This window comes from Microcebus murinus, chromosome 7 (assembly GCF_040939455.1).
Source record: "Microcebus murinus isolate Inina chromosome 7, M.murinus_Inina_mat1.0, whole genome shotgun sequence".
NCBI lineage: Eukaryota > Metazoa > Chordata > Mammalia > Primates > Cheirogaleidae > Microcebus > Microcebus murinus.
In genome coordinates, this window is record NC_134110.1 from 6,748,584 (window position 1) to 6,772,702 (window position 24,119).

Genomic DNA, 24,119 nt, shown 5'->3' on the forward strand with positions numbered 1-24,119 from the left:
GCGTGAGTGAGGCTCACCAGCTGGCAGGCTTCCCTGTGGCTTGGTCAAACTTGACTTTCCACTGGGAGATCTCCGAGTGTCGATAGCTAGAAGTACTTTTTTGAGAGAGTTTCTCCGGAGAAGCGTTTCTGTAATCTCCTGCAAGGCGGTGGTGTGAGATGAGATCGGGGCGGTGGGGAGGCAGGGTTGTGCCTGGTTTTTGTTGTTCTGGATTACAGGGGTCCTCAAACTTTTTAAACAGGGGGCCAGTTCACTGTCCCTCAGACCGTTGGAGGGCCGTTGGAGAGTGCGGCGCGAGTTCCACACATGCGCACTGTGGGCCCGGGACCAGTCGGCTGCTAAGCAGGACAGGCAGCGGCGGCAAAAACACCCGGCGGGCTGGATAAATGTCCTCGGCGGGCTGCATGTGGCTCGCAGGCCATAGTTTGAGGACTCCTGTCTAGAAGCCGGAAGAAGGGGCTCAGCTTTAAGCTTCATCCTAGCCGCCAGTTCAGTGTCTCTGGGTAAACCGCCAGAGTCCTGCAGGATGGGGGTGACACGATGGCACGGGCCCATTGTCCCAGCCGCGAGCCTCAGCCACGCCAGCCTTCCTGCCACCTTGTCCCTGCAAGCACTGAGCCCTCCCAGCAGAACCGACTGTCTTCCTCTTTGTACACAAATATTTCTTGAATTCTTTTGTATTTTTGTGGCATTCGAGGAGAGAAAGAGGATAAGGAACAGTGGTTAGTTTTTTCCTCTGTTTAACTGGAAGTCGCTGTGAAGTTTTTCAAAAAGTTTACGAGGTGCTTTCTGGAACTGGCTTCTTTTTGCAAGGCGAGTGATTACTGTGAGTAGCTGGGCAACCACTCGCTGCTGCCTTTCCACATGGTCTCCGAGCACAGACAGACATTCGCCAGGGATTGGGATCAGCCCGAGAGTGCTGATGGAGTGGCGTTCAGGGTCCTCCATCTGCATTTGCTGGTCTCCCGTTTAGTTCTGCCTCATTGGTGCTTCACCTCGCTATCGGGCGGGAAATATTCCCTCCATAAACTTCAGTGAGATGTAATGGGTTTCTGCGGTGGAAATAGCGTTCAGGCTGCAAAACCAAATCACGGCAGGCACTTTGTCTGGGGACCGTGTGTCTAGCAAAGCAGCCATCGAAAGCGCTGTTCGCATGAAGCCACAAACAGTCACAGCTAATTCACTTTACAGGAGTTTTATTTGTACGTGTGGGAGGACCACGCCAGCCCCCCGGAATCGTCGTGCTACCCGGACTGCAGAGTCCGTTCCCTTTGTCACCTTCTGCTTTTGAGCAACCTTGTTTCCTGAGTTTCTTCTTTGGGTCCGGAAGGAGCCGGAGTGAAGCTGGCTTGGGGTCGGGGAACAGGCAGTGATGTGGTTTGGGAGCCACCGGGGCAGCACGGATCTCTCGAGAGTGGGACGACTGGCCCAGCTGCCAGTGGGCTGATGGTTGTGCAGCCTAATCACTGTCGTCCGTGAACTTGGCTCAGGTTGGATCCACCCTACTCGGGGCTTATCTCCCTGTGGACAGGGGAGGGCTGGCTCCGAAGGCCGGCTGGCAAGGCTCTGGGCCTCCAAGCCCCAGTCAGAGGCTCCCGATCCCGGCTGTCCATGGGGCTCATGTGGGGGGCTCTCACCATCCCGGTGCCCGGCTCACACCCCAGCCCACCCGAATTGGAATCCCTGGAAGTAGAACCTGGCACCAGTGGTTTTCAAAGCTCCCCAGGGGAGGTGGGAGAGGGTGCAGACGACTGCTAGGTCACTTTTAAAAATCCTCTTGTTGTTATGTAAGCAAAGAGACTTACTTAAAACCGGTATTGTTTTGTTCTGATTTGGATTTGGGGAGGGGGGAAGTGAGAATAATTCATGCCATGGGCATTCTAATTCACTTTTATTCTGCGCCTGTTTTCATGCTCTGATGGGGTGAGTAACTCTCAGGAAAGAGAACACAGGGGTGGCTCTCCGAACTCGGAATTCAGAGCGTTTGGGGAGCACTCTTCCAGTGGGCTTTGCTGATGCAGGAAATATGGTGGGGGCGGGGTCTGTGGGCCGGGAACGGGCCAGACGTGAGCTCACCAGGTGCCGTGTGTGCAGGTCCCGTGGCCGTCATCAGTGGCGAGGAGGACTCGGCCAGCCCACTGCACCACATCAACCACGGCATCACCACGCCCTCGTCGCTGGACGCCGGGCCCGACACCGTGGTCATCGGCATGACGCGCATCCCGGTCATCGAGAACCCCCAGTACTTCCGCCAGGGACACAACTGCCACAAGCCAGACACGTGTAAGTACTGGGGAGAGATGCTGCCCCTTCTGGGGAGGGAAGGGTGGTGTGGCGATAGACCTTGTAGCTGGGGTTCTGGAACCTTCTGGGGTGACCTGCCACCTGCTAAACCTCCCACTTTCTAGGAGACCCCCCCCCTTGTTTTTCTCAAAACTAGAAGACTAGCCTAGACCAGGAGTCCCCTGGGACCAGCGTCCCCTGGGAAGGGAGGGTGACAGGCCTGACTCCGGCTCCCTCTTCTCTTTACCGGGGCAAGGACGGGAGCCCGAGCAGAGAGAGAGAGGGGCTCCCCACGAGGCAGGAGACACAAACGAGGCTGGGCTTCTCTCTAGACCTGGCCTCTGAGATTAGGAAGCATAACCGCACTCTGTCCAGGCAGCAGCCCCCGAGCTCAGCAGAGCCTCCACCAGAGCCTCCGTGAGAGGGGAAGGGGATGAAGGGCGGTGAGTACCTTTGGACGGAAACATCTCTCTAGCTGCCCCTCCAGTGCCCCGAAGTGTGCACTTTCTGGGAGTCAGGTCACAGCAGGTGCCAGGAACACTCGCCTCCCCACCGCAGACACCTCACTCAGGCCAGAGGGCTCAGGGCACCTGTCCCCTCCTCATCCCTCACCCCTGTTGGCTCCAGCCTCTCTTTCTGTTTCTGCTGAGCCCAGCGAGGACCCTTCTCGGCTCCTGGAGCCTCTGTGGCTCGGCCCTTCCTCCAGCAGTGTCCCTTGCTGTGTCCCCTGGCTCGTTCTGGGCCCAGCAATGCCAACGCACACCCCCGCCCCTCCACGGCTCCCGCCCCTGGGAAATGACCCACCTCTTCAGGAGAGAGACAGAGGCCCTGCAGAGTGGGGACACCAGTGTGGGCCTAGGAGCTGGAAGGGACAGAAGAGATGGGCTAGGTTAAGGCCTCACCTTACAGACAGGAGTGCCGAGGTTCTGGGAGGCTGTGCGCTCCCCGTCCCTGCCCCCAGGCTTCCGTGGTGGGTTCTCTTCCTGTCCCAGCTGGCCCGGGGTCGGCCTAGGAAGGAGCGCTTTCTGGTCTTGCTCACGCCCTGGGCTGAGCTGTCTGCACTTGGGCCGCACTCTTTGTAGCTCCCAGAACTCTTGCTGTTCCTGCTGGTCCATCTTACAGCAGGGTGGGCGTTTGGTCACCCCCATCGGCCTTTGCTTCATTTCTCTGGCTCTGACTTTTAGCGAGAGGGTTGCCACCGTGGGAGAGACCAGGCTTGTGTCAGCATACGGTCATCATCCGCCTCCTGACCTTGAGTGTTCTTAAGAGTCCGTCTCAGCGCTTCTCAGACGCTGCCTGTTAGGTCCAGAGGAAGGACACCCGGGTTCTGGCCCAGGGCCGTGTTTCCATTCTGCTCTGGCTAAAGCTCTTATGTAAGATCAGGCTCATTCTTGGACTGACCAGGATGTGGCTGGCAGGAAAGACCCTCTGTGGTGGTCCACGGGTCCAGGCTTGGGCTAGGGTTGATGCTGAGTTTTCCAGAGTGCCATGGGTCCTTGAACAGAGACGTAGACAGTGCTGTGTTGAATAAACAGTCGATTCTCTTTATTTGCAGTAGTGATGTTCTATCAGGTGGCTGTAAACACTGAATTAGTGGACGCTGAGCCTTTGCTCCTAGGGGAATCGCAGGGTGAGGTTCCTGTGAGCCTCTGGTCACAGCAATTTATCGATGAATCAGTGTATAACCTTGCATGTGTGTTTTTGTTTAAAGACACCTTCTTTAATACATATTGTTGATTCATTGACATTAAACTCATGGCCAGTGCTTAAGAACACCAGCCAGTACTTCAGAACTATGCTGGGCAGTTGGGGAGGGGGCCCTACTAAACTGCAAAGTGACAAAAAAAAGCACAAAAATGTGGTCTGGAATAGGCCACATAAAGGACATTTACTTACAATACAAGAGCCGAAGCAAGAATTTTAAAACAACTTGTAGAGGATAAATATAGACAATTTTTGTCAATATAGATGAATTTTTTTTCTATAAAAAGGGAAAGAAAAAGAAGACAGAGTGTCTCGTTGTTCAGCCTCAGCTGGAAATGTGTGCGGGGTTTTTGTCACTCTGCACATGTCCCCAGGTGACCATGAAAGCATGTTGACCGTTGGTTTTGGGGTTGCGCATAGATTTTAGCAGCAGGGGGATCCACGGACACAGAATCCACGAATGACGAGGACCGCCGTGTTCCCTTTAGCAAAGCTCTGGGCTGCGGCTGCAGAAGACGATCTCAGGGTCATGCCTGTTCTCGTGGGTGATCCTGATAACGGATTATGGGCATAGTTGCCAAATGGGGTGAATCTGGCACTGGGAGGAAGTGTTCAGCACAAGCGTCCCGCGGAAGCCCGGGAGCCATGGAGAGAGCTGTGGGCTGTGGCCAGTGTCCTTTGACGCCCAGACAAAGCAGAGCCAAGGAGCCATCAGACACACCAGGGCAAGCTGCCTGCTGGAGCACTCTCAGCCTGTGGTTCGCAGTGGCCTTTCTAAGGATCCAGACGGTTCTTCTGTGTAAGCAAGAAGAGGTCGGTGAAGATGGAGGGGAAACGGCTTTATTGACGAAGACTTGAAGGAGTGGGTGAACCAACAGTGCCTTATCGGATGAAAATCACGAGATGACTCTGGATTATCAAAGCCCTCCTTTGTAGAGCAGCAGTATATTTTGTCCTAGCAGTCCATGGTGGATGGCTCCTGATTGCTTTCAGAAAACATGAGTGGCACAACAAACAATGCACCGGAGTGTTGTAACTGGATTTGGCTAATCCCCCCTCTACTAATCCATCGGTGACTCACACAGACGGAAGAGGGGGGCGGGGAGGGGACAGGGAGCACCCAGGCCAGTCCTCGGAGGAGATTTACCGGCTGAGCCGGCAGCAGGTGTCTGATTACCAGCGCTTTATCAATTGAGAGAACTGACTCCATGACACATCTCTGTGTGTGATGAGACACTGCCATAAATAATTAAGGCCACATGCATCTTGGCACATAAATAAACAGAGAACATTTATGGTGCTGCTGACAAGGCCAGGGTCGATCCTTTGGGGCGTTGGCAAGAAGCGGGGAGATTAAGAGAGGAAAGACGCTCATATTGTGACTCCCCTGGGTGCCGTCCCCATCTGATTCCCTTCTTTGTCCCATTTTGAGATGTGCCGTGTGGGACGGGATTGCAGGAGCACAGCGCTCCCCGGCTGCAGACGCCGTTTCCTCAGTCACCCCAGTGATGGATGAAGCACGAAAGCACCTTTTTTCTTTACTCATGTGTTTATCATAAACGGTGGGACCTTTCAGACCAGCGCGATTAGGATGCTGGTCCTCTCTTGGCTTCTCCCTTTCTATCTGCCTTCCATCTGGTCCATGGCGCCTTCCCTAGCATGTCAGGCTGCAAGGGTATTTAGAGATCACCTGGTACAGTCCCTTATCAGATGCTTGCACCCCCTTGCCTCATTCCCAACATGTGCTCTGCGTTTGACATTGTCTTTATTCTCAATTTAGTCAGCCGTTCCGGGGATTCTGAAAGAGCTGAATAAAGATGCTCCTAGTTGGGTGTGTATATAGAACCCGAAGGCTAATAAGGGCCCCTCATTATTCACGTAAAGCCCCCTGGTTCTCAGAAGCATCAGGAAATGGATACGACCTTCCTGGTCACGCAGCTGAGGATCCTAGACCTTGTCTGAATCCCACAGAATGAGACGCCCAGGGGACCAGTCCGGATGGGTCACTGGGGAGAAGCTGAAAGGCATTTGCAGCAACATCGGGCCCTTGGTTACCTTTGTCATGCTGTGACAGCTCTGGAAAGTCGTTCATGGGCTGGGGCCACACCGCTAGCTGCTGTCTCCAGAGTCACGCTTGGCCCACAGGCCAGTTGAAATGCTGCTTGGCTCTCTTTAAGGCCCTGGGGTTCTCTGTTCATCTCTTTTCCCCGAAGCCCATTCTCTTGGTTGAGAAAGTAGAGGCCATCTGGGGTCAGTAGCTACTGTCTTACTGGCATCCCTGCTTACGTCTCTCCTCTGGTGTCAGTACCTGCCTTTGTTTCCATGGTGCTCCTGCCTTAGAGGAAAGGAGGTCTCCATTCAACCAGGGCCAACCTCTCCCAGCCTTTCTAGTCTGGTCCTACAATCAGGGGCCTCTCCCTACCCTGCTCAGCCCACCCTTTCCTCTCCCCGCCCCTGAGCGAGTGTGCGTTGTCTCCTGCCCACCATAAGCTTCTCGCAGTTCTCTGTTGCATGTCTCCACCTCTGTTCCCATCTCCCCAGGAAGCTCCCACTCTCCACCCTTGATCTCTCTGCAAAACTTGACCACGTTCCTTTGAGCCCCTCTTCCTTGTTAGCATCCAAGTCACTTACGCTGTGATGATTTTTTTCCCCCTTTCATCTATTCAATACATATTTATTAAGGGTTTGCATCAGATTTTCTTTTAGGCTCCAGAAGCAATGGGGAATAAGAAATACATGGTCCATACCCTCACAGGCATACCGCCAACCACTGGTGATCCCCAAGACCCAGGATGGACCCTCCCTGCTCTGGGACCATGCACGGAATCTTGTGTCTTCAGCTTTTACCTTTCTGCTGCGACTCCCGGCATTTATATCTTCTGAGAGATCACTAGTCCCACACTTCCAATGGCTACCTTGGTATAATTCCTACTTGAAAAGCCTGTTTCCCCTCCCCACGTCACGCACCTCTACACACACCCTTTTCTTCCATTCTACAGCCTATTTATCGGCTAACACCTGGCTCATTTCCAGCCTCTTGTGAATTCTTCCTTGGCCCGTGCTATCTGTCTTAGTCTGTTTGTGTTGCTATAAAGAGATACCTGAGGCCGGGTAATTTATAAAGAAAAGAGCTTTATTTAGCTCACGGCTCTGCAGGCTGTACAAGAAGCTGGCACCATCATGTGCTTCTGGTGAGGGCCTCAGGCTGCTTCTGCTGACGGTGGAAGGTGACGGCGGCTGGCACGTAGAGATCACCTGGCGGGAAGAGTGAGATGGGGAGGCAGGTGCCAGGATGTTTTTAATAATCGGTTCTCATGGGAATAATAGAGCGAGAACTCGCTAGCTCTAGAGATCCCACCAAGCCCTGCATGAGGGATCCGCCCCCACGACCCAAACACCTCCACCTAGGCACTGTCTCCAACACTGGGGATCAAACTTCAGCATGAGATTTGGAGGGAACAAATAGCCAGACTTTATCACTATCCCAAAGGGACCTTTCCTCCCTTCCTTCTAACCCGTGGCTTAGAGTCAATACCATGCACTCGTTTTGAGTGACTTTGAGTCAAATCCTGGGTCATCCTGTCACCTCTCAAGTATGTGTCCTGTTTCCCAAACCTGACTTTGAGTTTATTCCTCAAAGTTGCTCTTACATGTCATAATTCTTTATTTTCTATAGGAAACATGGCGTGAGAGTAAGATACTAACTAATGCACATCACGTGACTCCCCGGCCCAGGGTCTCCAGAGAGCCACAGAGAAAGGGAAGGGCTGTTGACCAGTATAGACAGCCTTTCTGGGGGAAGCATTGGCTGGTGTTTTCTGCTTTGTATTTTATGTGATCTTTAACCAGCTCTCCAAAGGGGGAATCTGCTACCCCCATTTTATAGATAAAGAGACTGAGGCCCAGAGAGCTTAAGTGACTTGTTCCAGATCAGAAAGCTATTAAGAGAGAGCTTGAGCTTTCAACTCAGACCTGCAGGCTCCAGCATCCGTCCTTTCCCTGTCAAATCACACATCCCAGGATTCTAGTGACTGACACAGATTTACTGCGCACCTCACCAACTCAGGGAAGCCACCTGTCAAGGACAGTTGTCTTGTTGCAGAGAAGCTCCTTCCCCCCCCCCCCCCCGTTTCCAGGATAAGGACAGTCTCTGTGTAGGGTGTTCAGGGTTGGCTGGAGCCCCTGCAGTCACGAGGCTTGGTTATCCTTGGTCTGGCGGTTGGCGCGTCTCTGAATTTTCCTCAGAATCAAGTCCTAAGGGACCACCCACGGTTGCCTTCAGATAAGGTAACACCTGGCCTCAGTGTTAAGTCTGTTATTTATTTATTTGTTTGTTTATTTTAAGAATAGGTTTAGACTTACAGAAAAAAATATAGCAAAAATATAGAGGTCCCGTACATGCCCCTTCACCCCCCCACCCCATTAACTTCTGGCAGTTTCGAGGTGCCTTTGTTATAGTTGATGAACCACCATCGATGTGTTGTTATTCACTGAAGACGCAGTTTGCAGCAGGGTCCACTCTGCGCTGGACGGTGTGGTGGGTTCTGTGGGTTCTGACGAAGGGCTAACGTCACCTATCCACCATCACAGCACCGTCCAGAATGGTTTCGCTGCCCTAAATAGCCCCCCGTGCTCCACCTGCCCGTCCCACCCCTCACTCCCCACCCCTGCCAACCACGGATCCTTTTACTGTCTCCGTAGTTTCGTCTCTTCCACACGTCATCTAGTTGGAGCCACACAGTAGGTAGCCTTTTCAGATTGGCTTCTTTTCACTCGGCAATGTGCATTTGAGGGTCTTCCATGCGGCTTCCGTGTGGGTCAATAATAGCTCATTCCTTTTCGTCGCTGAACATTGCTCCAGTGTGTGGATGTACCAGCACGTTCGTGGTCCACTCACCTGCTGGAAGGCATTGTGTGAGGTTCCTAGGGCTGCTGTAGCAAAGTGCCACACACTGGTGGCTTCTAACAACAGAAGGGGATGGTCTCACAGCTCTGGAAGCTAGAGGTCCGAAAGTGAGGTGTTGGCAGGGCCGTGCTCCCTCCGAAAGGGGTGGGGGAATCCTTCCTCGCTCTCCCCAGCTCCGGTGGCATTGCCGGCAATCTTGGCGCTCCTTGGCTGCAGGGGCTTTACTCCAGTCCTCTGTCTGCATATGGCCGTCTCCTTATAAGAACACCAGGCCTGCTGTATTAGGGACCCACCCTATTCCAGTATGAGCTGATCTTGCCTTAACCGATGACATCCGTCATGGCCCTATTTCCAAACAGAGTTCACGTTCGAGGGCCCTGGGAATTAGGGCTTCCATATATTCTTTTGAAGGGCGACACAACTCAACCCATAACAGACGGCTTCATTGCTTCTTATTTTTGGCAATGATGACTAAAAGCTGCATAAACATTCATGTGCAGGTTTCATTGTGGACATAAGCTTTCAACTCATTTGCATAAATACCTAGACGCACAATTGCTGGATCGTATGGTAGGAATATGTTCAGCTTTGTAAGGAATTGCCAAACTGTCCCCCACCGTGGCTGAACCGAGTGAGGTCCATTGTCTTTCGGGTCCGACTGGCCTCCACCGGGTAGCCTGAGGGTCTCCTGGCTCTTGTGGGTGCATGCTCCCCTTGTCAGGTGCTTGCTGAAGTGCGTGGGGGGCGTGTGTGTTTGTATGTCTGTGACTATAACAAACTTTCTCTTTTCTGCTCTAAGCTGTACCAGCAACTGATGATGGTATAACTCTATTGGATATACACGTAGACTGCTAGTGAGCACACCGCGCTTCTAATGTGTCATTGGTCAAAGGCCAGTTGCCGTGTTTGCTGCGACACTGGCCCCGGACATACCAAGTCCATGCCTTTGTAGCTTTTCCAGAGCAGCTCATTAGGGTGATTCTCTGTGATGCCGACCCCGAGCCCCTCCATTTGCCATCACCGCTTCAGGCATCCTAATTATTCTCCTTTCCACCTTTCGGAAGTCTTGCTAACACCTTCTCTTTCCCCATGTGTCACTGTCAAGCTGGCTCCCCTGCTGAGTCCGCTTTTCCACGTGAGTGTCTACACGTTGATCTCTAGGCGTGTACTTCTCTACCTTCTCTTTTTCTGGACCGTCTCACATCCTCCCCAGCTGACCCAGTAGCTCTGTGCTGGGGTCTTCTTAGCCCCTTACTCTCATGACATTGTCAAAACCCCATCTCTGTTGGTTCCCTCCAACTCCCTTTTCTCCTTCATTGCTTCAGTCACCAAACACCCGCTGGGGCTTTATCAAGTGCCAGGCATTCTCTAGGAGGCCCTGGGATTGGAGTAGAGACCCCAGACTTCCTTTCGTCTCTTTAGCCACAATGGAGCAGTTTGGAGGGCCTGGCCTCACTCCCCTGCCCTGGGGCAACTGCTTGGTACATGCCCCAACATGCCAGCCTGCGAGGCAAGGCCATCCACACAGTTCAACAAAGCCGGGACTGCCAGGTCTGTGGACCGTGCCCTGGTAGCTGGGACCAGTGGTGCCTTCATCAGGATGAGCAAACGGCTCGTCTCCTCCTCTTCTTCTGGGCCGATTAGCTACAGAGCTTGCCTTTTCTGGAAGGGGAGCAGCCAAGGCCAGTCTCCCAGCTGCAGAGGGGAGCACAGAGCCTGTGTGTGTAATGCAGTATTAATAGTGCTTCGGCATGATATAGATTTCTGTCACCTTCTATACTAACAAACATCGCTTAGCGCGGGGTAATGATGGGTGTTTATTCCCAGCCACTTAACTCAGCATAATGGTCTTGCAGATGAAATATGGAAAATGGGCTCCTTTGTCTGGGAGGCTGGGGCCCCTCCTGGAACCAGTAGCAGAGGCAACAGCAGCAGCTGCTGCTACTGCAGAATAAGCCTTTCTAGGTTTTTCTCTAGCAGAAGTCCCGGATGGACGTGCCTGATGGGAAGGAGATCTGGTTACAGGGCTGGGCTGGGTGTGCAGCTGAGGAGGGGGGGCTGGCGTGCCAGGGGCTGCCGCTTGCTGCCTGCTTGCTTTAGGAGACAGGCATTGCTAGACGTGACATGGGAGAGAAGCAGGACCAACGTGGGCTGGGGGTTCTGATGGGCCCCCTCTTTTATTCTGCTGGTTAGATCTTTGGCAGTCCCCTTTAGGGGAACCATAGGTTGAATCTCAGTGAAGGTAATGGTGACATTTAGCTTCAACCGTTTTCACCAGTTGAGTATCCTCAGGCCCTGCTTGCCAGGCCATGTTTCCTAGATTTTAAATGGGCATAAATTAGGGTTGTCTCCCTCTGGCTTTTCTTCAATCCTATTTTCATATTCAACTAGAATAAGTAGCAGACCCCCCCAAGAGTCCTGTGATACTAGGCTTGGTAAGCCTAAGGTCTCTGGAGGGAAGGATGGCTCTGAACATATTACCACTTTGCTTTCTTTCTAGAAAGAGCTGGATGATGCCAGAATGTGATATCTTAGGAGTCAAGGGAGTAGGTCCTGGGACCACAGGCTTGAGCACTAAGCTTGTCCTGAGGGTCTCGGCCCCTAGAGAGTAACCTCTGCTGGGTGCTGGCTCTCCAGGCGCCTGGACATTGGCGCAATCCAAGCATGACACGTTGCCATTTTTGCCCCTACCCCAGGAAGAAAAAAAAAAAAAATCAAAGGAAGCCATTTCTATTAAATTATCTGAAAACTCTAGGAATTCATGAGCATGCACTTTAGAGCTGTAACCAACAAGTCCAAAGGGACAGACTCGTGTCTGTCTCCCTGGGCCGGGGCAACCTGCCTTCCTGGTGATTGCCGTGACCTCCTCAGCGCTGGGCCTCACTGCCGTAATCACATACTCAGAGTTAGTCTCTGAATGCAGTCATGCTAATTAAGTAATTAGGTATAATTATGCTCACTGTAAATACACAGTAATTGGCTTTAAGGAAAGTACTTGGGGGATAAGCATGTGCTTCATGGGGGAGGAGGTGAAGAATGACAAGACCCCCAGCCAGCCTGGAGTAATGTCATTTCATGGAGGCACGCAAGCCCAGGGGAAGGTGTGCCCAAGAGCCAACATCCAGTAGGATGTGGAGTGGGTCCTTTGTGTCCTGCCTAGAGCCCTAGAAGCAGAAGGACTACTTATCTCCCTGGCATGCTTTGGCCTCAGTCTTGTCTTCAAGGAGTGGGAGGATTAACTTTCCTCCAGAGATCCTCTCTGGCTCAAGATTTCCCAGAGATAAGTAGTTTATTTTTTTCTCCTTCAGCTGGATTCTGGCATTCAGTCTGTTTTGGAGTTTTAATAGGTGATGATTCTGAACCAGCTGAGACCTACACACAGGGGTCAGTTAGGAATCAAAAGATGGTTATTCTTGCTGGGCTGAAGAAGTTTGCTTGGGCTTAAAGCCAAATATGGGCTTCTTTGTGCCTCTCCTGTCTTGAACTTGGAACACACAGATGGGAGCTGGGTTTGCTGAGCAGATGTTGTCCATTCGGTTGCATGGAGGGTCATGGTCTACCTCTCCTTTTGCAAGTCAGAGAGTTTAGGAGCCCACTGGGAAGACCACACACAGGGAGAGAATCTCCCTTTTCCTTGTGAACCCTGCCCAGAAGAGAAATGTGATGCTTTTGTCACCCATCAGACAAGTCACTTGCTTCTGGCAAGGCAGGAGCCAGGAATGCAGGGTGAGGGGAGTTGTAGGTTACCTCCCATGTCTCCAAAGAGACAGAATTTCCTGTTTTAGGGGCAGAGATTAAAAAGCAGGAAAAGAGGAAATAGATCTCCCCTTCCCCTATGACCTTAAGAACAGTAGGGGTCTCCTGTCGTTAGTGGGGATCCCTGTTAGTGTTTGATCTCTTCCCAGAAGCCCCTTTCCAGGAGACAATGGCCATCCTCTCTGCTTTCTATAAGTGAACACATGGGCCATGCTCCTGGTGACAGATGTGCCCAGGGGACCAGGAGGTTCTCGTTCCCCTTGTTCTATATTCTTGATGGTCAACAACTAAAAACCAACACGCTACCCATCCCTTAGCCAAGAAGCCCAGAGCCTAACTGCTTTTCTGTCTTCTCCCCAGCTGCCTTTAATCCGGTGCTTCTCACATTGTGCTCTGGGGGATGTGAATAGGCATTAAAAAATCCGTGAGCAAATAAGTTTGGCAAAACCCGGATTAAATAAAGTTCTTACTTTGGGATTCTGAGAGTCTTAAATGCTAAAGGCCATTAGGGCTTTCCAAGAAGGACCTTGGACCTGCAGCATGTCCCAAACCTACTGAGCCACTGAACCTGATTTTGAGATATACCTTTTAGCATCCCTGGGGACACAGATGATCAGTGGGTCCCATTCTGGGCTGTTCTCGGGCTTCTTCGAGGTTCTGCTCTGGCCCTCCCAGCAGATGTGCGGACTCACCCTGACAGTGCCCAGATGGGCCTGAACCCATTTGGCACGGCCATTGTCACGTGTCCTCTCAAGCCTCTGGGAGGGACGGGAAGTGGCTGCATGCCGTGGGATGCCCCGAGTTGGGGTGCTGCCATTCATTCTTCAGGATTTCTGGCAGAGCACTGAGTGCCCTCCATTCACATGAATCAGGGGTCTGTGCCTGTTGTTCTCTGCTTACAAGCTCTTTCAGGTGGTTCTTATACTTCCTAAACCCCCAGATCCGGAGATGCTGGTCATGGCCAAATTTTTCACTGCATTCCTCATTTCCAGGCAGATCTGGTGTTTAGGATTGGAATCTCAAGGAGCTGCTGCTAGGGAGAAAGGCACAGTCTTAAGATGCAAGCTGCTTTTCCAAGCCATCGTGTGTGAGGTCAAAGCACCACTGTATTTCAAAAGGGGGGTATCATGCTCTTGGTGGAGAGTGGGCCAGGGAGGCGTCTAGCAGCTGAGAGAGTAAACTGATCCCAGGGGTTACAACATTCTACGTCATTAGAAAAGAAGGTGACGTGACGTGAATGTGGGTAGCTCTAGACCCTGCTCCCAGCCTACCAGCTCAGTCACTGCATGACTGTGGGCAAGGCATTCGCCTTCTCCAAATTTGAGATAAGAAAAGGTGACCACCATAGCAGGTATTTTGTGAGATGAAGGAGCACGAGAATTTGAAAATACTCCCTCAACTTGCGTAAGCGGCAATACGCGATCATCCTTGCCTTGACAACAGTGTTTTTACAACTATCGTTACGATTTCGGATATAAATATGCTGTGGGGGGAAACCAGCTTGATAGTTCCAAAAAATATGTTTTCAAAGCTTGGAGTTATTTCTGAAATAAGAATCCCCTCCAGCGACTTCTTCGCCCTAACTCTGAGAAATAGCATTTTGTCACCCAGCTCCATGGCACGAAGATGCTCTCAGGAGCCGGAGTGTAATATGTTGGCTGTCACGGGATGATGGATGTGGATGAGCGGAGGGCTCAGGCCAATTTCCATTTGGGTTAATGAGACTGAAACGCTGTGGGCTCAACTAGAGGGTGGCAGAGAGATTCATGGAATTCTTTTGTTTGTGTTTTTGTTTGATTGATTCTTTGTTTTGCCCTACCTACCCTTTGTCGGCAAACTTAATTTTGTCGAAGCAAAACTCGCCTGCTCCACCGTATACCTGCAGGTGTGCGCGACGCTGAGTTCCCATATATCTGTGCCCGTACAGTCCGCCCCACGGTTAGGGCCTCAGAGGCTGTCTGCTCGCGTGACTTCCTTTTTGGGTGCTCTTACACGTGAGCACACAGCCCTTCTTTCTCAGCAAACTTGCACACAGAGTGTTCAGACACCAATGGCGTGCGTATCTGAGTCTTGTTCATATTTGTGCACGTGTCTCATGTTTTGGACACCGATCATGTAAGTTGACATCCTTTCGGCTGAAAGTTCTAGACAATCCTGACCTACTGGGCTTAAACAAGAAGGAAATTGATCATCGCATAACTCAAATCAAACAGCTAGGGAAGTACATTAGGCCTCCAGCTCTACTTTGTTTTGCGATTTTCTTTCCTCTGCTTGTCTGTGTTTTGCTTTACCACCAGCCTGTCTTCCCTCATTGTTACAAAACGGTTGCAGTAGTTCCAGACGTCACCAAATACATGGCCCAGGAGCAGCGCAGAGTTGTCTCTTCTTGTGGGTTGATTGAAATGGAGAAAATCTTTTTCCCTCAGCCCCAGCAGTCTTTCCTTCCTGTCTTATTGGCCAGAATTTTGTCATATGTTTAATCCTAAACCAGTCACTCTTAGGGGGAATGGAATTACTCCAAGCACTTTAGGCACCTCCAGCATTCTCCTGGGGCTGGGGCTGGAACTCATTTTCTCTGAGGCCTATAGCTGCCTGGAGAGGGGTGAGTGCCTCCGCAGCGTCAGGGTCCTTTTAGCAAGAAAGGAGAAATGCTGTTAGAATTGACAGTGTCTTGCCACCCTAATTCTCCCCGGGGAGTAAAACACACGCTCACCCAGTCTTTTGGCCTTGCAGATATTGTCCTCCTGCTCTTCCAGGAGCAGGCAGTTGCCTCTTGGGATGCAGGTGGTACCAAGAAAGATGAGAACATTGATATCATGTAAATTTTACTCCTTGTACCTTTCTTCTTAGGGAGAGCGAGCTGGTAATTTGTGGTTTTCATCATTGCAGTTCTGGTCTGGTAACCTGTCCTGCTAATTGCCGTGGCTATTCTTGTATGCCAAGGCAAAGAAAAATTTCTGCATGTGGTTTTAGGTGGATCCAATTATCTTGGTTGAGCAAGCCGTGTGAATTCCTGGGAGCTGCCGTGTGATCCTTTGGGAATGGAGTTTCTGGAGAGTAGGTGGGAGCGGGGCGGGGGAGAAGAGTGAAGAGAAGGGTAAGAGGGGGAGTAGGAAAGGGAAGAGAAATAAATTAACATTTACTGAATATCTGCTAAGGGCAGAACTTGAAGTACATTGAAATAATAATATTAATCCAATCTCACAGTGCATAGCGCTTATTATATGTTGGGCACTGAAAACAGTTTAAATATAATAAACTAGTAAATTGTTTAATCCTCATAAAAGCCATCTGAAGAAGCTGCTGTTGCTGCCTCCGTTTCATAGATGAGGAAACTGGGGCGTGGGGTGGTTAAGGGACGTGCTGTGGTCTCGGCTAGGAAAGGGCAAACTGGTAGGACAGAGCCCACCACCCTCTCATCTCCTCATTGCGTCTTTCTCTCTACACGAAGTCAGCTATAAGTGTCGGGGTCCCTGCTTTACAGATAAGGAGTTCCCCAGGGACTCAGGGAAGTTGAGGGACTTGTGGGTCCTTCAAGTTCAAGGTCATCTGTGGGTCAGAGGCAGAGCCAGGTTCTCACTCCAGGGATTATGAGCACGACTCTCCCGCCAGCCGGGGCTGCCCGTCTCGCTGCCGGCCGACTCCACTCCACCTGCGCATGCACCTTTTGGGAGGTGGAGGCAGATCTTGGAGACTGGCCGGCAGGTGCTAGTTTGGGTGGCCCGTGGTGCTCACCAGCAAGGCGGCGGAAGGCAGTCCCTTTCTAACACTGCTGGGGCTCCTGTGTGGGCAGCCCCCCTAACTCCCCACCCCAGGGAGTCGTCTGGAGCCTCTGAGCCCTGGGGGGCCAGGGCTGCAGGGAGCAGGGCCCAGCCCAAGATGGAAGTGGCACAGGAGCTGTCCCTGAAGGAGAACAAAAGTCCCTGGGGTCAAGTTGGCCTCTTTGTTGACCGACTCTCCTTTTCTGCTGTCCCTGGTGGTTGTGTGGCTTACTTTGTCAAGCAGATTGTGGCTGGACCTTTCACCAGGCGCTGTATCAGCCACCGTCCCCAGACCTAAAATTGCTGGTGATACAGCAGCTCTTTGTGTCGGATTCTGCTGAGTCGGGCGGCCCTAATGCCACTGGTGATGAAGAAGTGTTGGGACTAAACTCCTAATGGCTCATTGATTGGTTGAATTATGCTCAGTGTAAATCTGAAAATAGATTTTAAATATGTGCTTGGGGATTTGTGGGGATTTGTTACTTAGGAGCTTTAACTCGATCCTGGCTGGTTTGACAAAGACATCAACAACGGGCAGCCTGGGCCTGGGCCGTGATGTTCATTGCAGGGGGATCCCCCCAGAGCCAGGACAGCATGTGGGGGCGGGGGGCAGTGTCACCAGGAATACGCCCCTTGGCGGGGTCCTGTGAAGGTCGAACCGACCGTTGCAAACCCTCGGTATTCCCAAGGTGGGTGGAGACATAGTAGGCTCTGGATTTTCCTGTTTACTGTCTCTGAAGTCAAGCGGAGCAGAAGTTGTCCTCCTCCTAATTCTAAGCTTTTCCTTTTCCTGGAGCTGCCCCTAGGGAAGAACCAAAGGGAAGCCTCCGTGGTGGTTTAGCTCATCCGCCCAGTGGCACCATCTCCTCTGCTGGCAGCCTGGGAGCCCGGCCTGGCGGGGGCGCTGCAGACGGGCTCCTGCTCCGGGCTGGGTTCAGTGGGTGTGCTTCCTAATTTGGAGACAAAAGAAGAGCCACTGAAGGCCCCTCCATGAGGGAGCCACCCTGAGCAGATAACATGCAGAGGCGGCTCCCAGCACACCTAAAATTACCCACCTTCTATTTCTTCCCCTCTAAAATCGGAGACCTAGAATGCCTCCCGTTTTTGGTGCAGGGTAGATCAGAACCAAATGCAGGATGTCGTAAGTGAGCCTCTAAGAGACAAAGTGGGAAGATGCAGTGAGACCACATTTCTAGGCAGAAATTGGTCAAGGACCTTTTGTTTTTTCAGAACTTCCACTCTCCCATTTTAACCTCCATTTGAAAGGCTATATCCCCCTTCCCTGGGCTAATTTATACCCAGCTAGTTATTAGAAAGAAAAAAAAAAACACCCTATCCTCAAGGAAGGGAAAAAGTAAAAACAAAACCTGGAAGAAAAGAAGAAAATTGCACTCTGCTCTAATAAAGAAGTTACTGACGTTCTACATTATGAACTGTATTAATTTTTAATGGCTGAGAAAGGAGTTGATTTATAATGCATCCTTCCCGGCTGCAGAGCCTGTCCCCAGCTAATAAATAAATGACAGGTCTCTTGTATTAAAAGTATCCGTCATCTTACATTGCTGGAATGTAAATGGTGAGAGGCATTGAATGAGAGGCCCCCAGGAGGGGCCGTGCCCCGCCGTGCCCAGGAGAGAAGGGGCTGGCCGTGGAGGTTGGCCTCGTTTTGAAACGGGGTTTAGCTCATGCCTTCCTCGTGGCCTCAGCAAAGTGACCCAAATAGCTACGACCCTTGTGGTCCAGGAGAAGATTGTAGGACGAGCTGATGAACCACTGAGCAACAGTTCAAGATGCAAATTTAAATTCCTGGTCCTTAAGCAAAGCTACCCATGGCTGTTCCCCACATATCCTAACCAGGCACTTTAGGGGTTTGTCGGTGGGTCCCCAGGTGTCACTGGGATTATATGCTCAGTAGTTCATCCTTTGTCGGTGGTGATCTGTGATTCACAGCTCTGGTTTTCCTCTCTCTATGCCTCTTCGGAAAACAAACAAACAAAAAACACATCTGTTTCTGGTTCCAACGTTTGCTCATTGTGTCATGAGTATTTTGGGGAAGTCCAGAAAAATAAAAAGAAGAGAATAAGAATGACCCCAAGTGCCACCCCCAGTGAGAGATGCATGAACATTTGGTGCATTGTCTTTCAGTCTTTTTTTCTTCCCATAGATACGTGTACGCGCAGATAACACACGCAGGCCTGCACGCACCAAGACGTACACGTAGAGCAGGCAGAAATGAGATTGAATTCCGACCATGGTTTTATAATCTGAATTTGTCATCTAACAGCATGTTGTAGGCCTTGATTTCATGATGCTGCTATTCTTAATGGTTACATATGCGTGGCCGGGCTGCATTCACGTTGGCGCTATTGCAGGGCTGGCAATCAGTCCATCAAGATGCACTCCTTTGTTCCCTGTCACAATGCCAACTCCGGAGTAAACACAGCACAAGAGAAAAAAAAAAAACCGAGTACAAAGGATGATTTTTGCACAGAGCTCCTAATTATGGAGCAAGTACTCTGCTGCAGAGAGTCAATGCAATGAGGCTGAGAGATGAACGGGGTGGCACAGTCCCCGCGTGCGGGAGTCCACACTCCAGCTGGGGAGACAAGCCCCAGAACCAGTTCCTGGGGATACAGCATAATGAGATGTGTGCCACAGGGACCCCACAAGTAAGGGGCTGGTGTGCCTAGAGAGCAGCGGCTTGTTTAAATTAGGGGAGCAGAGGCTTGGGAGAAGACTCCACAGAGGAGAGGGTGTTTGAGCTAGAAAGCAGTGGAGGGTTTGGATAGGCAGAGATGGAAAGGAAGGACCTTCCAGGCCACCGTAGCAGTAGCTGGAGGCGGGGAGAGGGCAGGGTTTTGGAGGAGCAAGGCTGGAGGTCACAGTGATCAGAGAAGGGCCTCTGGCGGGAGGTCCTCAGTAGCAGAGCTCATGGAGATATTAAATGTAGAATTTGCACTTAAATAGTTTGCATCTTTGTTTACCACACCTGTCACTGTTATCAGTTCCTCAGAAGCAGATAATGATTAGAGAAGTAAAGAAGCCATCAACATCCTAATAAAAAAAAGGTACAACAAAAGAGTAATTTATTTTCTCTGAGTTTAGGGACAGTTTCAAACAGACACAGAAAGACCCCTGTTCCAGAAAGAAGAGAGATGAAACGCTCCCTTAATATACCTTTCAGCACAATGAACATTATTTAGAAAATGAGAGAGATTTAGCTGTTGCTGCCAGCAGGTTCAACTCCCTCTGATTTATTTATATTGTCTTCAGAGGCTTATAAAAATGGAAGTTTGCCTAGATTTTGAGACTAGCATTTCTATCCTTCCACATATGAATTTATTTCTTGATTTTTTGTGCATATTTCTAAACTTAGATAGACCAATGACTTTTGCTTTTGAAAAAAAAAAAAAAAATGAAGGTTTCTGAGCCGGGGAGAAGAGGAATCAGAGACCACGCTCCCGCACGGAACCTGCTCGCGTATTGCAGGAGAGAGACACGCGAGGCAGGAGGCGCTTACTCCGCAAGCACCTGAGACAACCTGTATTTTTGGCATATTGGAAAGTGGCAACTCAAGATCAAGTCCTATCTGGTCTTGGTTCTGTAACCAATCAGTTGCATTTGCAGTAGGATCCTCACTTATATTTTTGCCTTCAAATCTTGGACCCAAAATTATTCCAGCAATAGGACTTGGCTGAAAGCAAAGTTTTTCCTTTCCTGCTCTTTAATTCTCTTTTACTTAACTTCCGTATAGAGCATAGAAGATTTTTTTTTTTTAATCTGAAAAAAACCCTAAGAGATCCAGTGAGGATTATCTCTTCATTGTACAGATGAGGAAACTGAGTCCAGGCACACAGTTTAGTGACATTAAGCCAGGCAAGTATTTGGAGGAAAGAAAGGTACTAGGACCGGTAGCTATTGCCTCATGCTTCTTACTTCTGAGCCTGTAAGAGGAAGTGCAATCTTTTCATTTCCCCCAAAGAAGCTGATTTTTTTTTTTTTTTTTTTTTGTCTGGGCCATTTAATAAGGAATGTCTGACAAAAGTGAACTGTCTGACTCAGGTGCAGTAATTACTACAGAAATTGGTTTTAGTGTCTTTGGGGAGTTCTGCAGTTCAACCCAGAAGGCATCCTTATCCAGTAGTTTGTTCCAACACTTCCACAGATTCTAAGAGCCTCAGATGTCACTGTTGCTCTTTGGAGTGATTCTTTGTTACTTTAGTCAACTTGCAAGGCACCGCCACTTCGCCCACTGGGCTCCTGGTGAGACACGGTGTTACTATGTTCAGTCTTAAAGTCAGGCCCTGCTCCAGCAGTCCTTGCACTGGATCTGTGATCCAAAGTGACCTGAAATGTCATTTGCACTTGACAGATCTCTTAGAAGAGTGTTGGAGTTCCTAATGGCATTAAAAAGGAAGCACACTTGTGGCTGGGCATCTGTTTGATTCCCATGCAGCTTTTGTGTTACTTAATGCAGTCAGATCGTAAAGGGAATTCATTTCTACTCCATAACTTCTAAATGACTTCAGATGATTTACAGTTGACAAACAGCACACTGGGACTCCTCTTGCATCTCATTGTTTCTGTGGAAAATTGGTTGATGCAGAGTCGCCAGCCAGGTGGCTTCTTATCCTCGGGCATTTCCTCAACCAACCCTGGCCCACTGTGCACAGGGCCCAGCGCCAGGCAAGGGACCCTGTTTTCATTCCCCGGCTCCCTTGCCTGGCTCCACTCTCACCCCAAGGAAGATGATGGTAGTGATTTTGGAACTGCCCCACCAGGTACAGTTTCAGCTGTGGACAGTGGAATTTTCAGACCACCATCGCTCTTGTAAGACAATGGTTCTCAAAGTGCGGTCCCCAGAGCAGCAACATCAGCGTCACCTGGACACTTGTTAGAAATGCCAGTTCTCGGATTCACTCCAGACCCACCAAATCGGAAGCTCTGGACACCAGGCTCAGCAGTCTGTGTTTAGCACGCTGTCTGGGTGATTCTGATACACGTCAAAGCATAAGAAGCACTTGGGTGAGATGTTGGTGGTGACTTTTTTTCCCCTGATCTAAAACATTTGAAGTAGTCGAGAGGTGTTTCAATGCAAAATATAATTATCAATGGCATTTTTAAGACATTTGTTCATCCAGTAAACATTTACTGAGCATCATTAAGTACTAGGTACTCTATTGGGTGCTAGGAACACAAATAAGCAAACAAGCAGGTCATTCTGATATGGTTGTTTTGATATGAATATATAAAAACACCTTTCTGGTGACAGTAATATAAACGATGAGAGGCCCTCATCCTTGTGCCCACCCCTGGTCCTCTCCCTGCCTGTGACTTCTGTGCTAGTCCAGGGCCCCACCAAACGGAGAACTTAGCCAAAGCTTGGGGCCAGTGCGTCTCGAGTGAGAGAGACAGGCTGGAGGCCAGGCGCGGAGGGGGTCAGGAATGGGGGTCTTATTTGAGAATAATGAGGACGCAAGTGTACAGGTTTGTCGTTTAGGCTGTGTTAGCATGCCTCCCTCTGCCAAAGCCACCACCTCCTGATAGCACGGGCCAGCAGGAGCCCCTCGTCTTGTGGGTTTGTGGGTGATGTCCAGATGGCAGGATGGGAACAGAGAGCTGAAGGGGAACTCTGCGAAGGACGGCATGTGCTCTGTCCTTCATGCTTTGCGGGTACGGGGACGGGGAGCATGAGCTCTTTTGGTCTGAGCCCTGGAGCCTCGCCTGCTCTGTGGTGTCTGCTCTCCGGGTCTCCGAGTGTCCATCGTAAGGTGGGACTAATGGGCGGACCTGCCGCATACTGTCTTTCTGTGTATTAAATGAGGGAATGTACGCCAGCGGTTTGGGGACAGCTGCCTGCATTTAGGAAGCAGGGGCTGACCTCTGACTATCACACAGTCTGCCTTAGTGACACTAGAAAAGGAGTGAGCTTCTGCCCTGCTAGGCCATCCCGGGGTTGGGGAGCGTGTCAGACTTGCTCTGACGTTACCTGCAAATCACACGTTCCCCTTCCGTCCAGTATCGTGTGGGGGGAAGTGTCTCCGTGCGCAGAAGCTGGTGTCACATTCTGCTGACCTACCTAGTTCAGTGACAGGCTGGCACGCACGCTGCCAGGGCACTTGTCTCCTCAGTCGTGGCTTCTCCTTGGGGCTAACGTAAGCCCACCACGGCCCCACCCCACCAAACTTCACCTTACTGCCAAGGTCAAGGAGGTGATTTTGCCAGAAAATATCAGATTAGTGAGAATTTATGATTTCCAAATGTTCTGAAACAACTTGAATCCAGCAAACGCTCCTTAATGTGTTGAACTCAGACACATCTAAGCTCTCTCTGTTTAACATGGAAATGTGCATATTTTGAGTCCTTATCGACTTAGGAGTAGAGCCACATCCTAACTCATCACAGCTAAACTTTCTCAAAATCCTCTGTGTTTTGATTTTTTTTTTTTTTTTCAAAGCAAGCTGGAGACCGAGCTTTCTCTTGGTGAATGCTCACTGATGAGTAGGAATTCTGGGCAGCAAAAGGTGAGAGGCAGACCTGGTGGGGGGACGGCGTCTACGAATGGCAGAGGTGTGCGCCGGGGAGATGCAGGGGTTCTGGAAGAGTGGGGCAGGCGTGTGAGCAGGGGCTGTCAGGATGGCCCGTGCGTCATGCTTGTCCATGCCAAACCATTGAAAGCTAGTATTGGAGAGTAGAATATCCTCTGGCAAGCCACAGATCAGAAAGGAACAAAAAGAAAAAATGTTTGTCCAAAAAGATGTTTATTTTCTCCCCTTCATGGGTATGTAAGGGGCAGTCCTGTGGGTTGCTGAGAATTCTGAACTATTAATAGAAATCCGCAAGCCAGATCCAGGGAATTGCTATTAAACCACAGTGTGGCATCAGGTGAGTGATTTGGACAAGCTGAGATGTATCTGTGAATAGTGTAATTAGACTCACTGGTTTCCCAGGTTATTTCTAGTGTGACAACTCTTTGATATTTTGTGGGTGTGTGTAAATTCCAGCCATACTGGAGGTAAAAATACATTTTGTGAGTTCTGTTAATGGACCTTAAGTGGACAAAAATATAATGCATATGTTTTAAAATAAAATTCCCCTTATTCAATAGGTTTATTGCATTGCTTTTAGGAATGAACTCTGTTAGTAATATATGAATATCTTCAATGTATCATTTACAAAAAAAAAAAAAAATAGTACAGTTTCATTCTCACCCTTTTCTTTTCCTTCAGGGAAAAGATACTAAAAAGCTTGGAGAAAGAACAACCAATTTATTTTACATAAATTTTTTTCTGCTTTCCCCAGGATATTCAGATCTTAAATCATCATAGAGGTGGTGGCTGGAGCCCTGAGACTGAATCGCCACCAAATGAGAAAGTGTAGAGATGAGCAGGAGTTCCAAACCAGGGCCTTGGGCTGGAGCAGGGGTAGGGAGAGTAAGGGGAGGTATAAAGAGGGGCTTTTGGCAAAGGCCATGACAGCCAGAGGTGGAAAGAGTTTGCAAAAGAAGGGTGGTGTCAGAGGCAGAAGAGGAGATGGAGACCAGGCCACCAGACTTGGTGAGGATCTGTGCCCTGGAAACCTGGGCCAGAAGGTGACAGTGACCTCCAGATTGCCAGCATCAAGAGGGAGCTGGTTGTGGGGAAACATATCAGTGACTGGAAAAAATGGACAGGATGGCCACATAACCATTGCCTTCTAGATTTGAGGAT

The 24,119-nt window shown here is 50.3% G+C and overlaps 1 protein-coding gene across 5 annotated transcripts in view; it reads left to right on the plus strand.

Annotated features, from left to right (window-relative positions):
- The window catches only part of NTRK3 (neurotrophic receptor tyrosine kinase 3), a 347,621-nt gene that overhangs the window by 196,489 nt on the left and 127,013 nt on the right, over window positions 1-24,119 (plus strand). For all 5 annotated transcript variants that reach the window (XM_076004767.1, XM_020289075.2, XM_076004765.1 and 2 more), the window contains exon 12: window positions 2,095-2,283. In XM_076004767.1, the coding sequence (XP_075860882.1) occupies window positions 2,095-2,283 (189 nt within the window). The remainder of the gene's footprint in view (window positions 1-2,094; window positions 2,284-24,119) is intronic.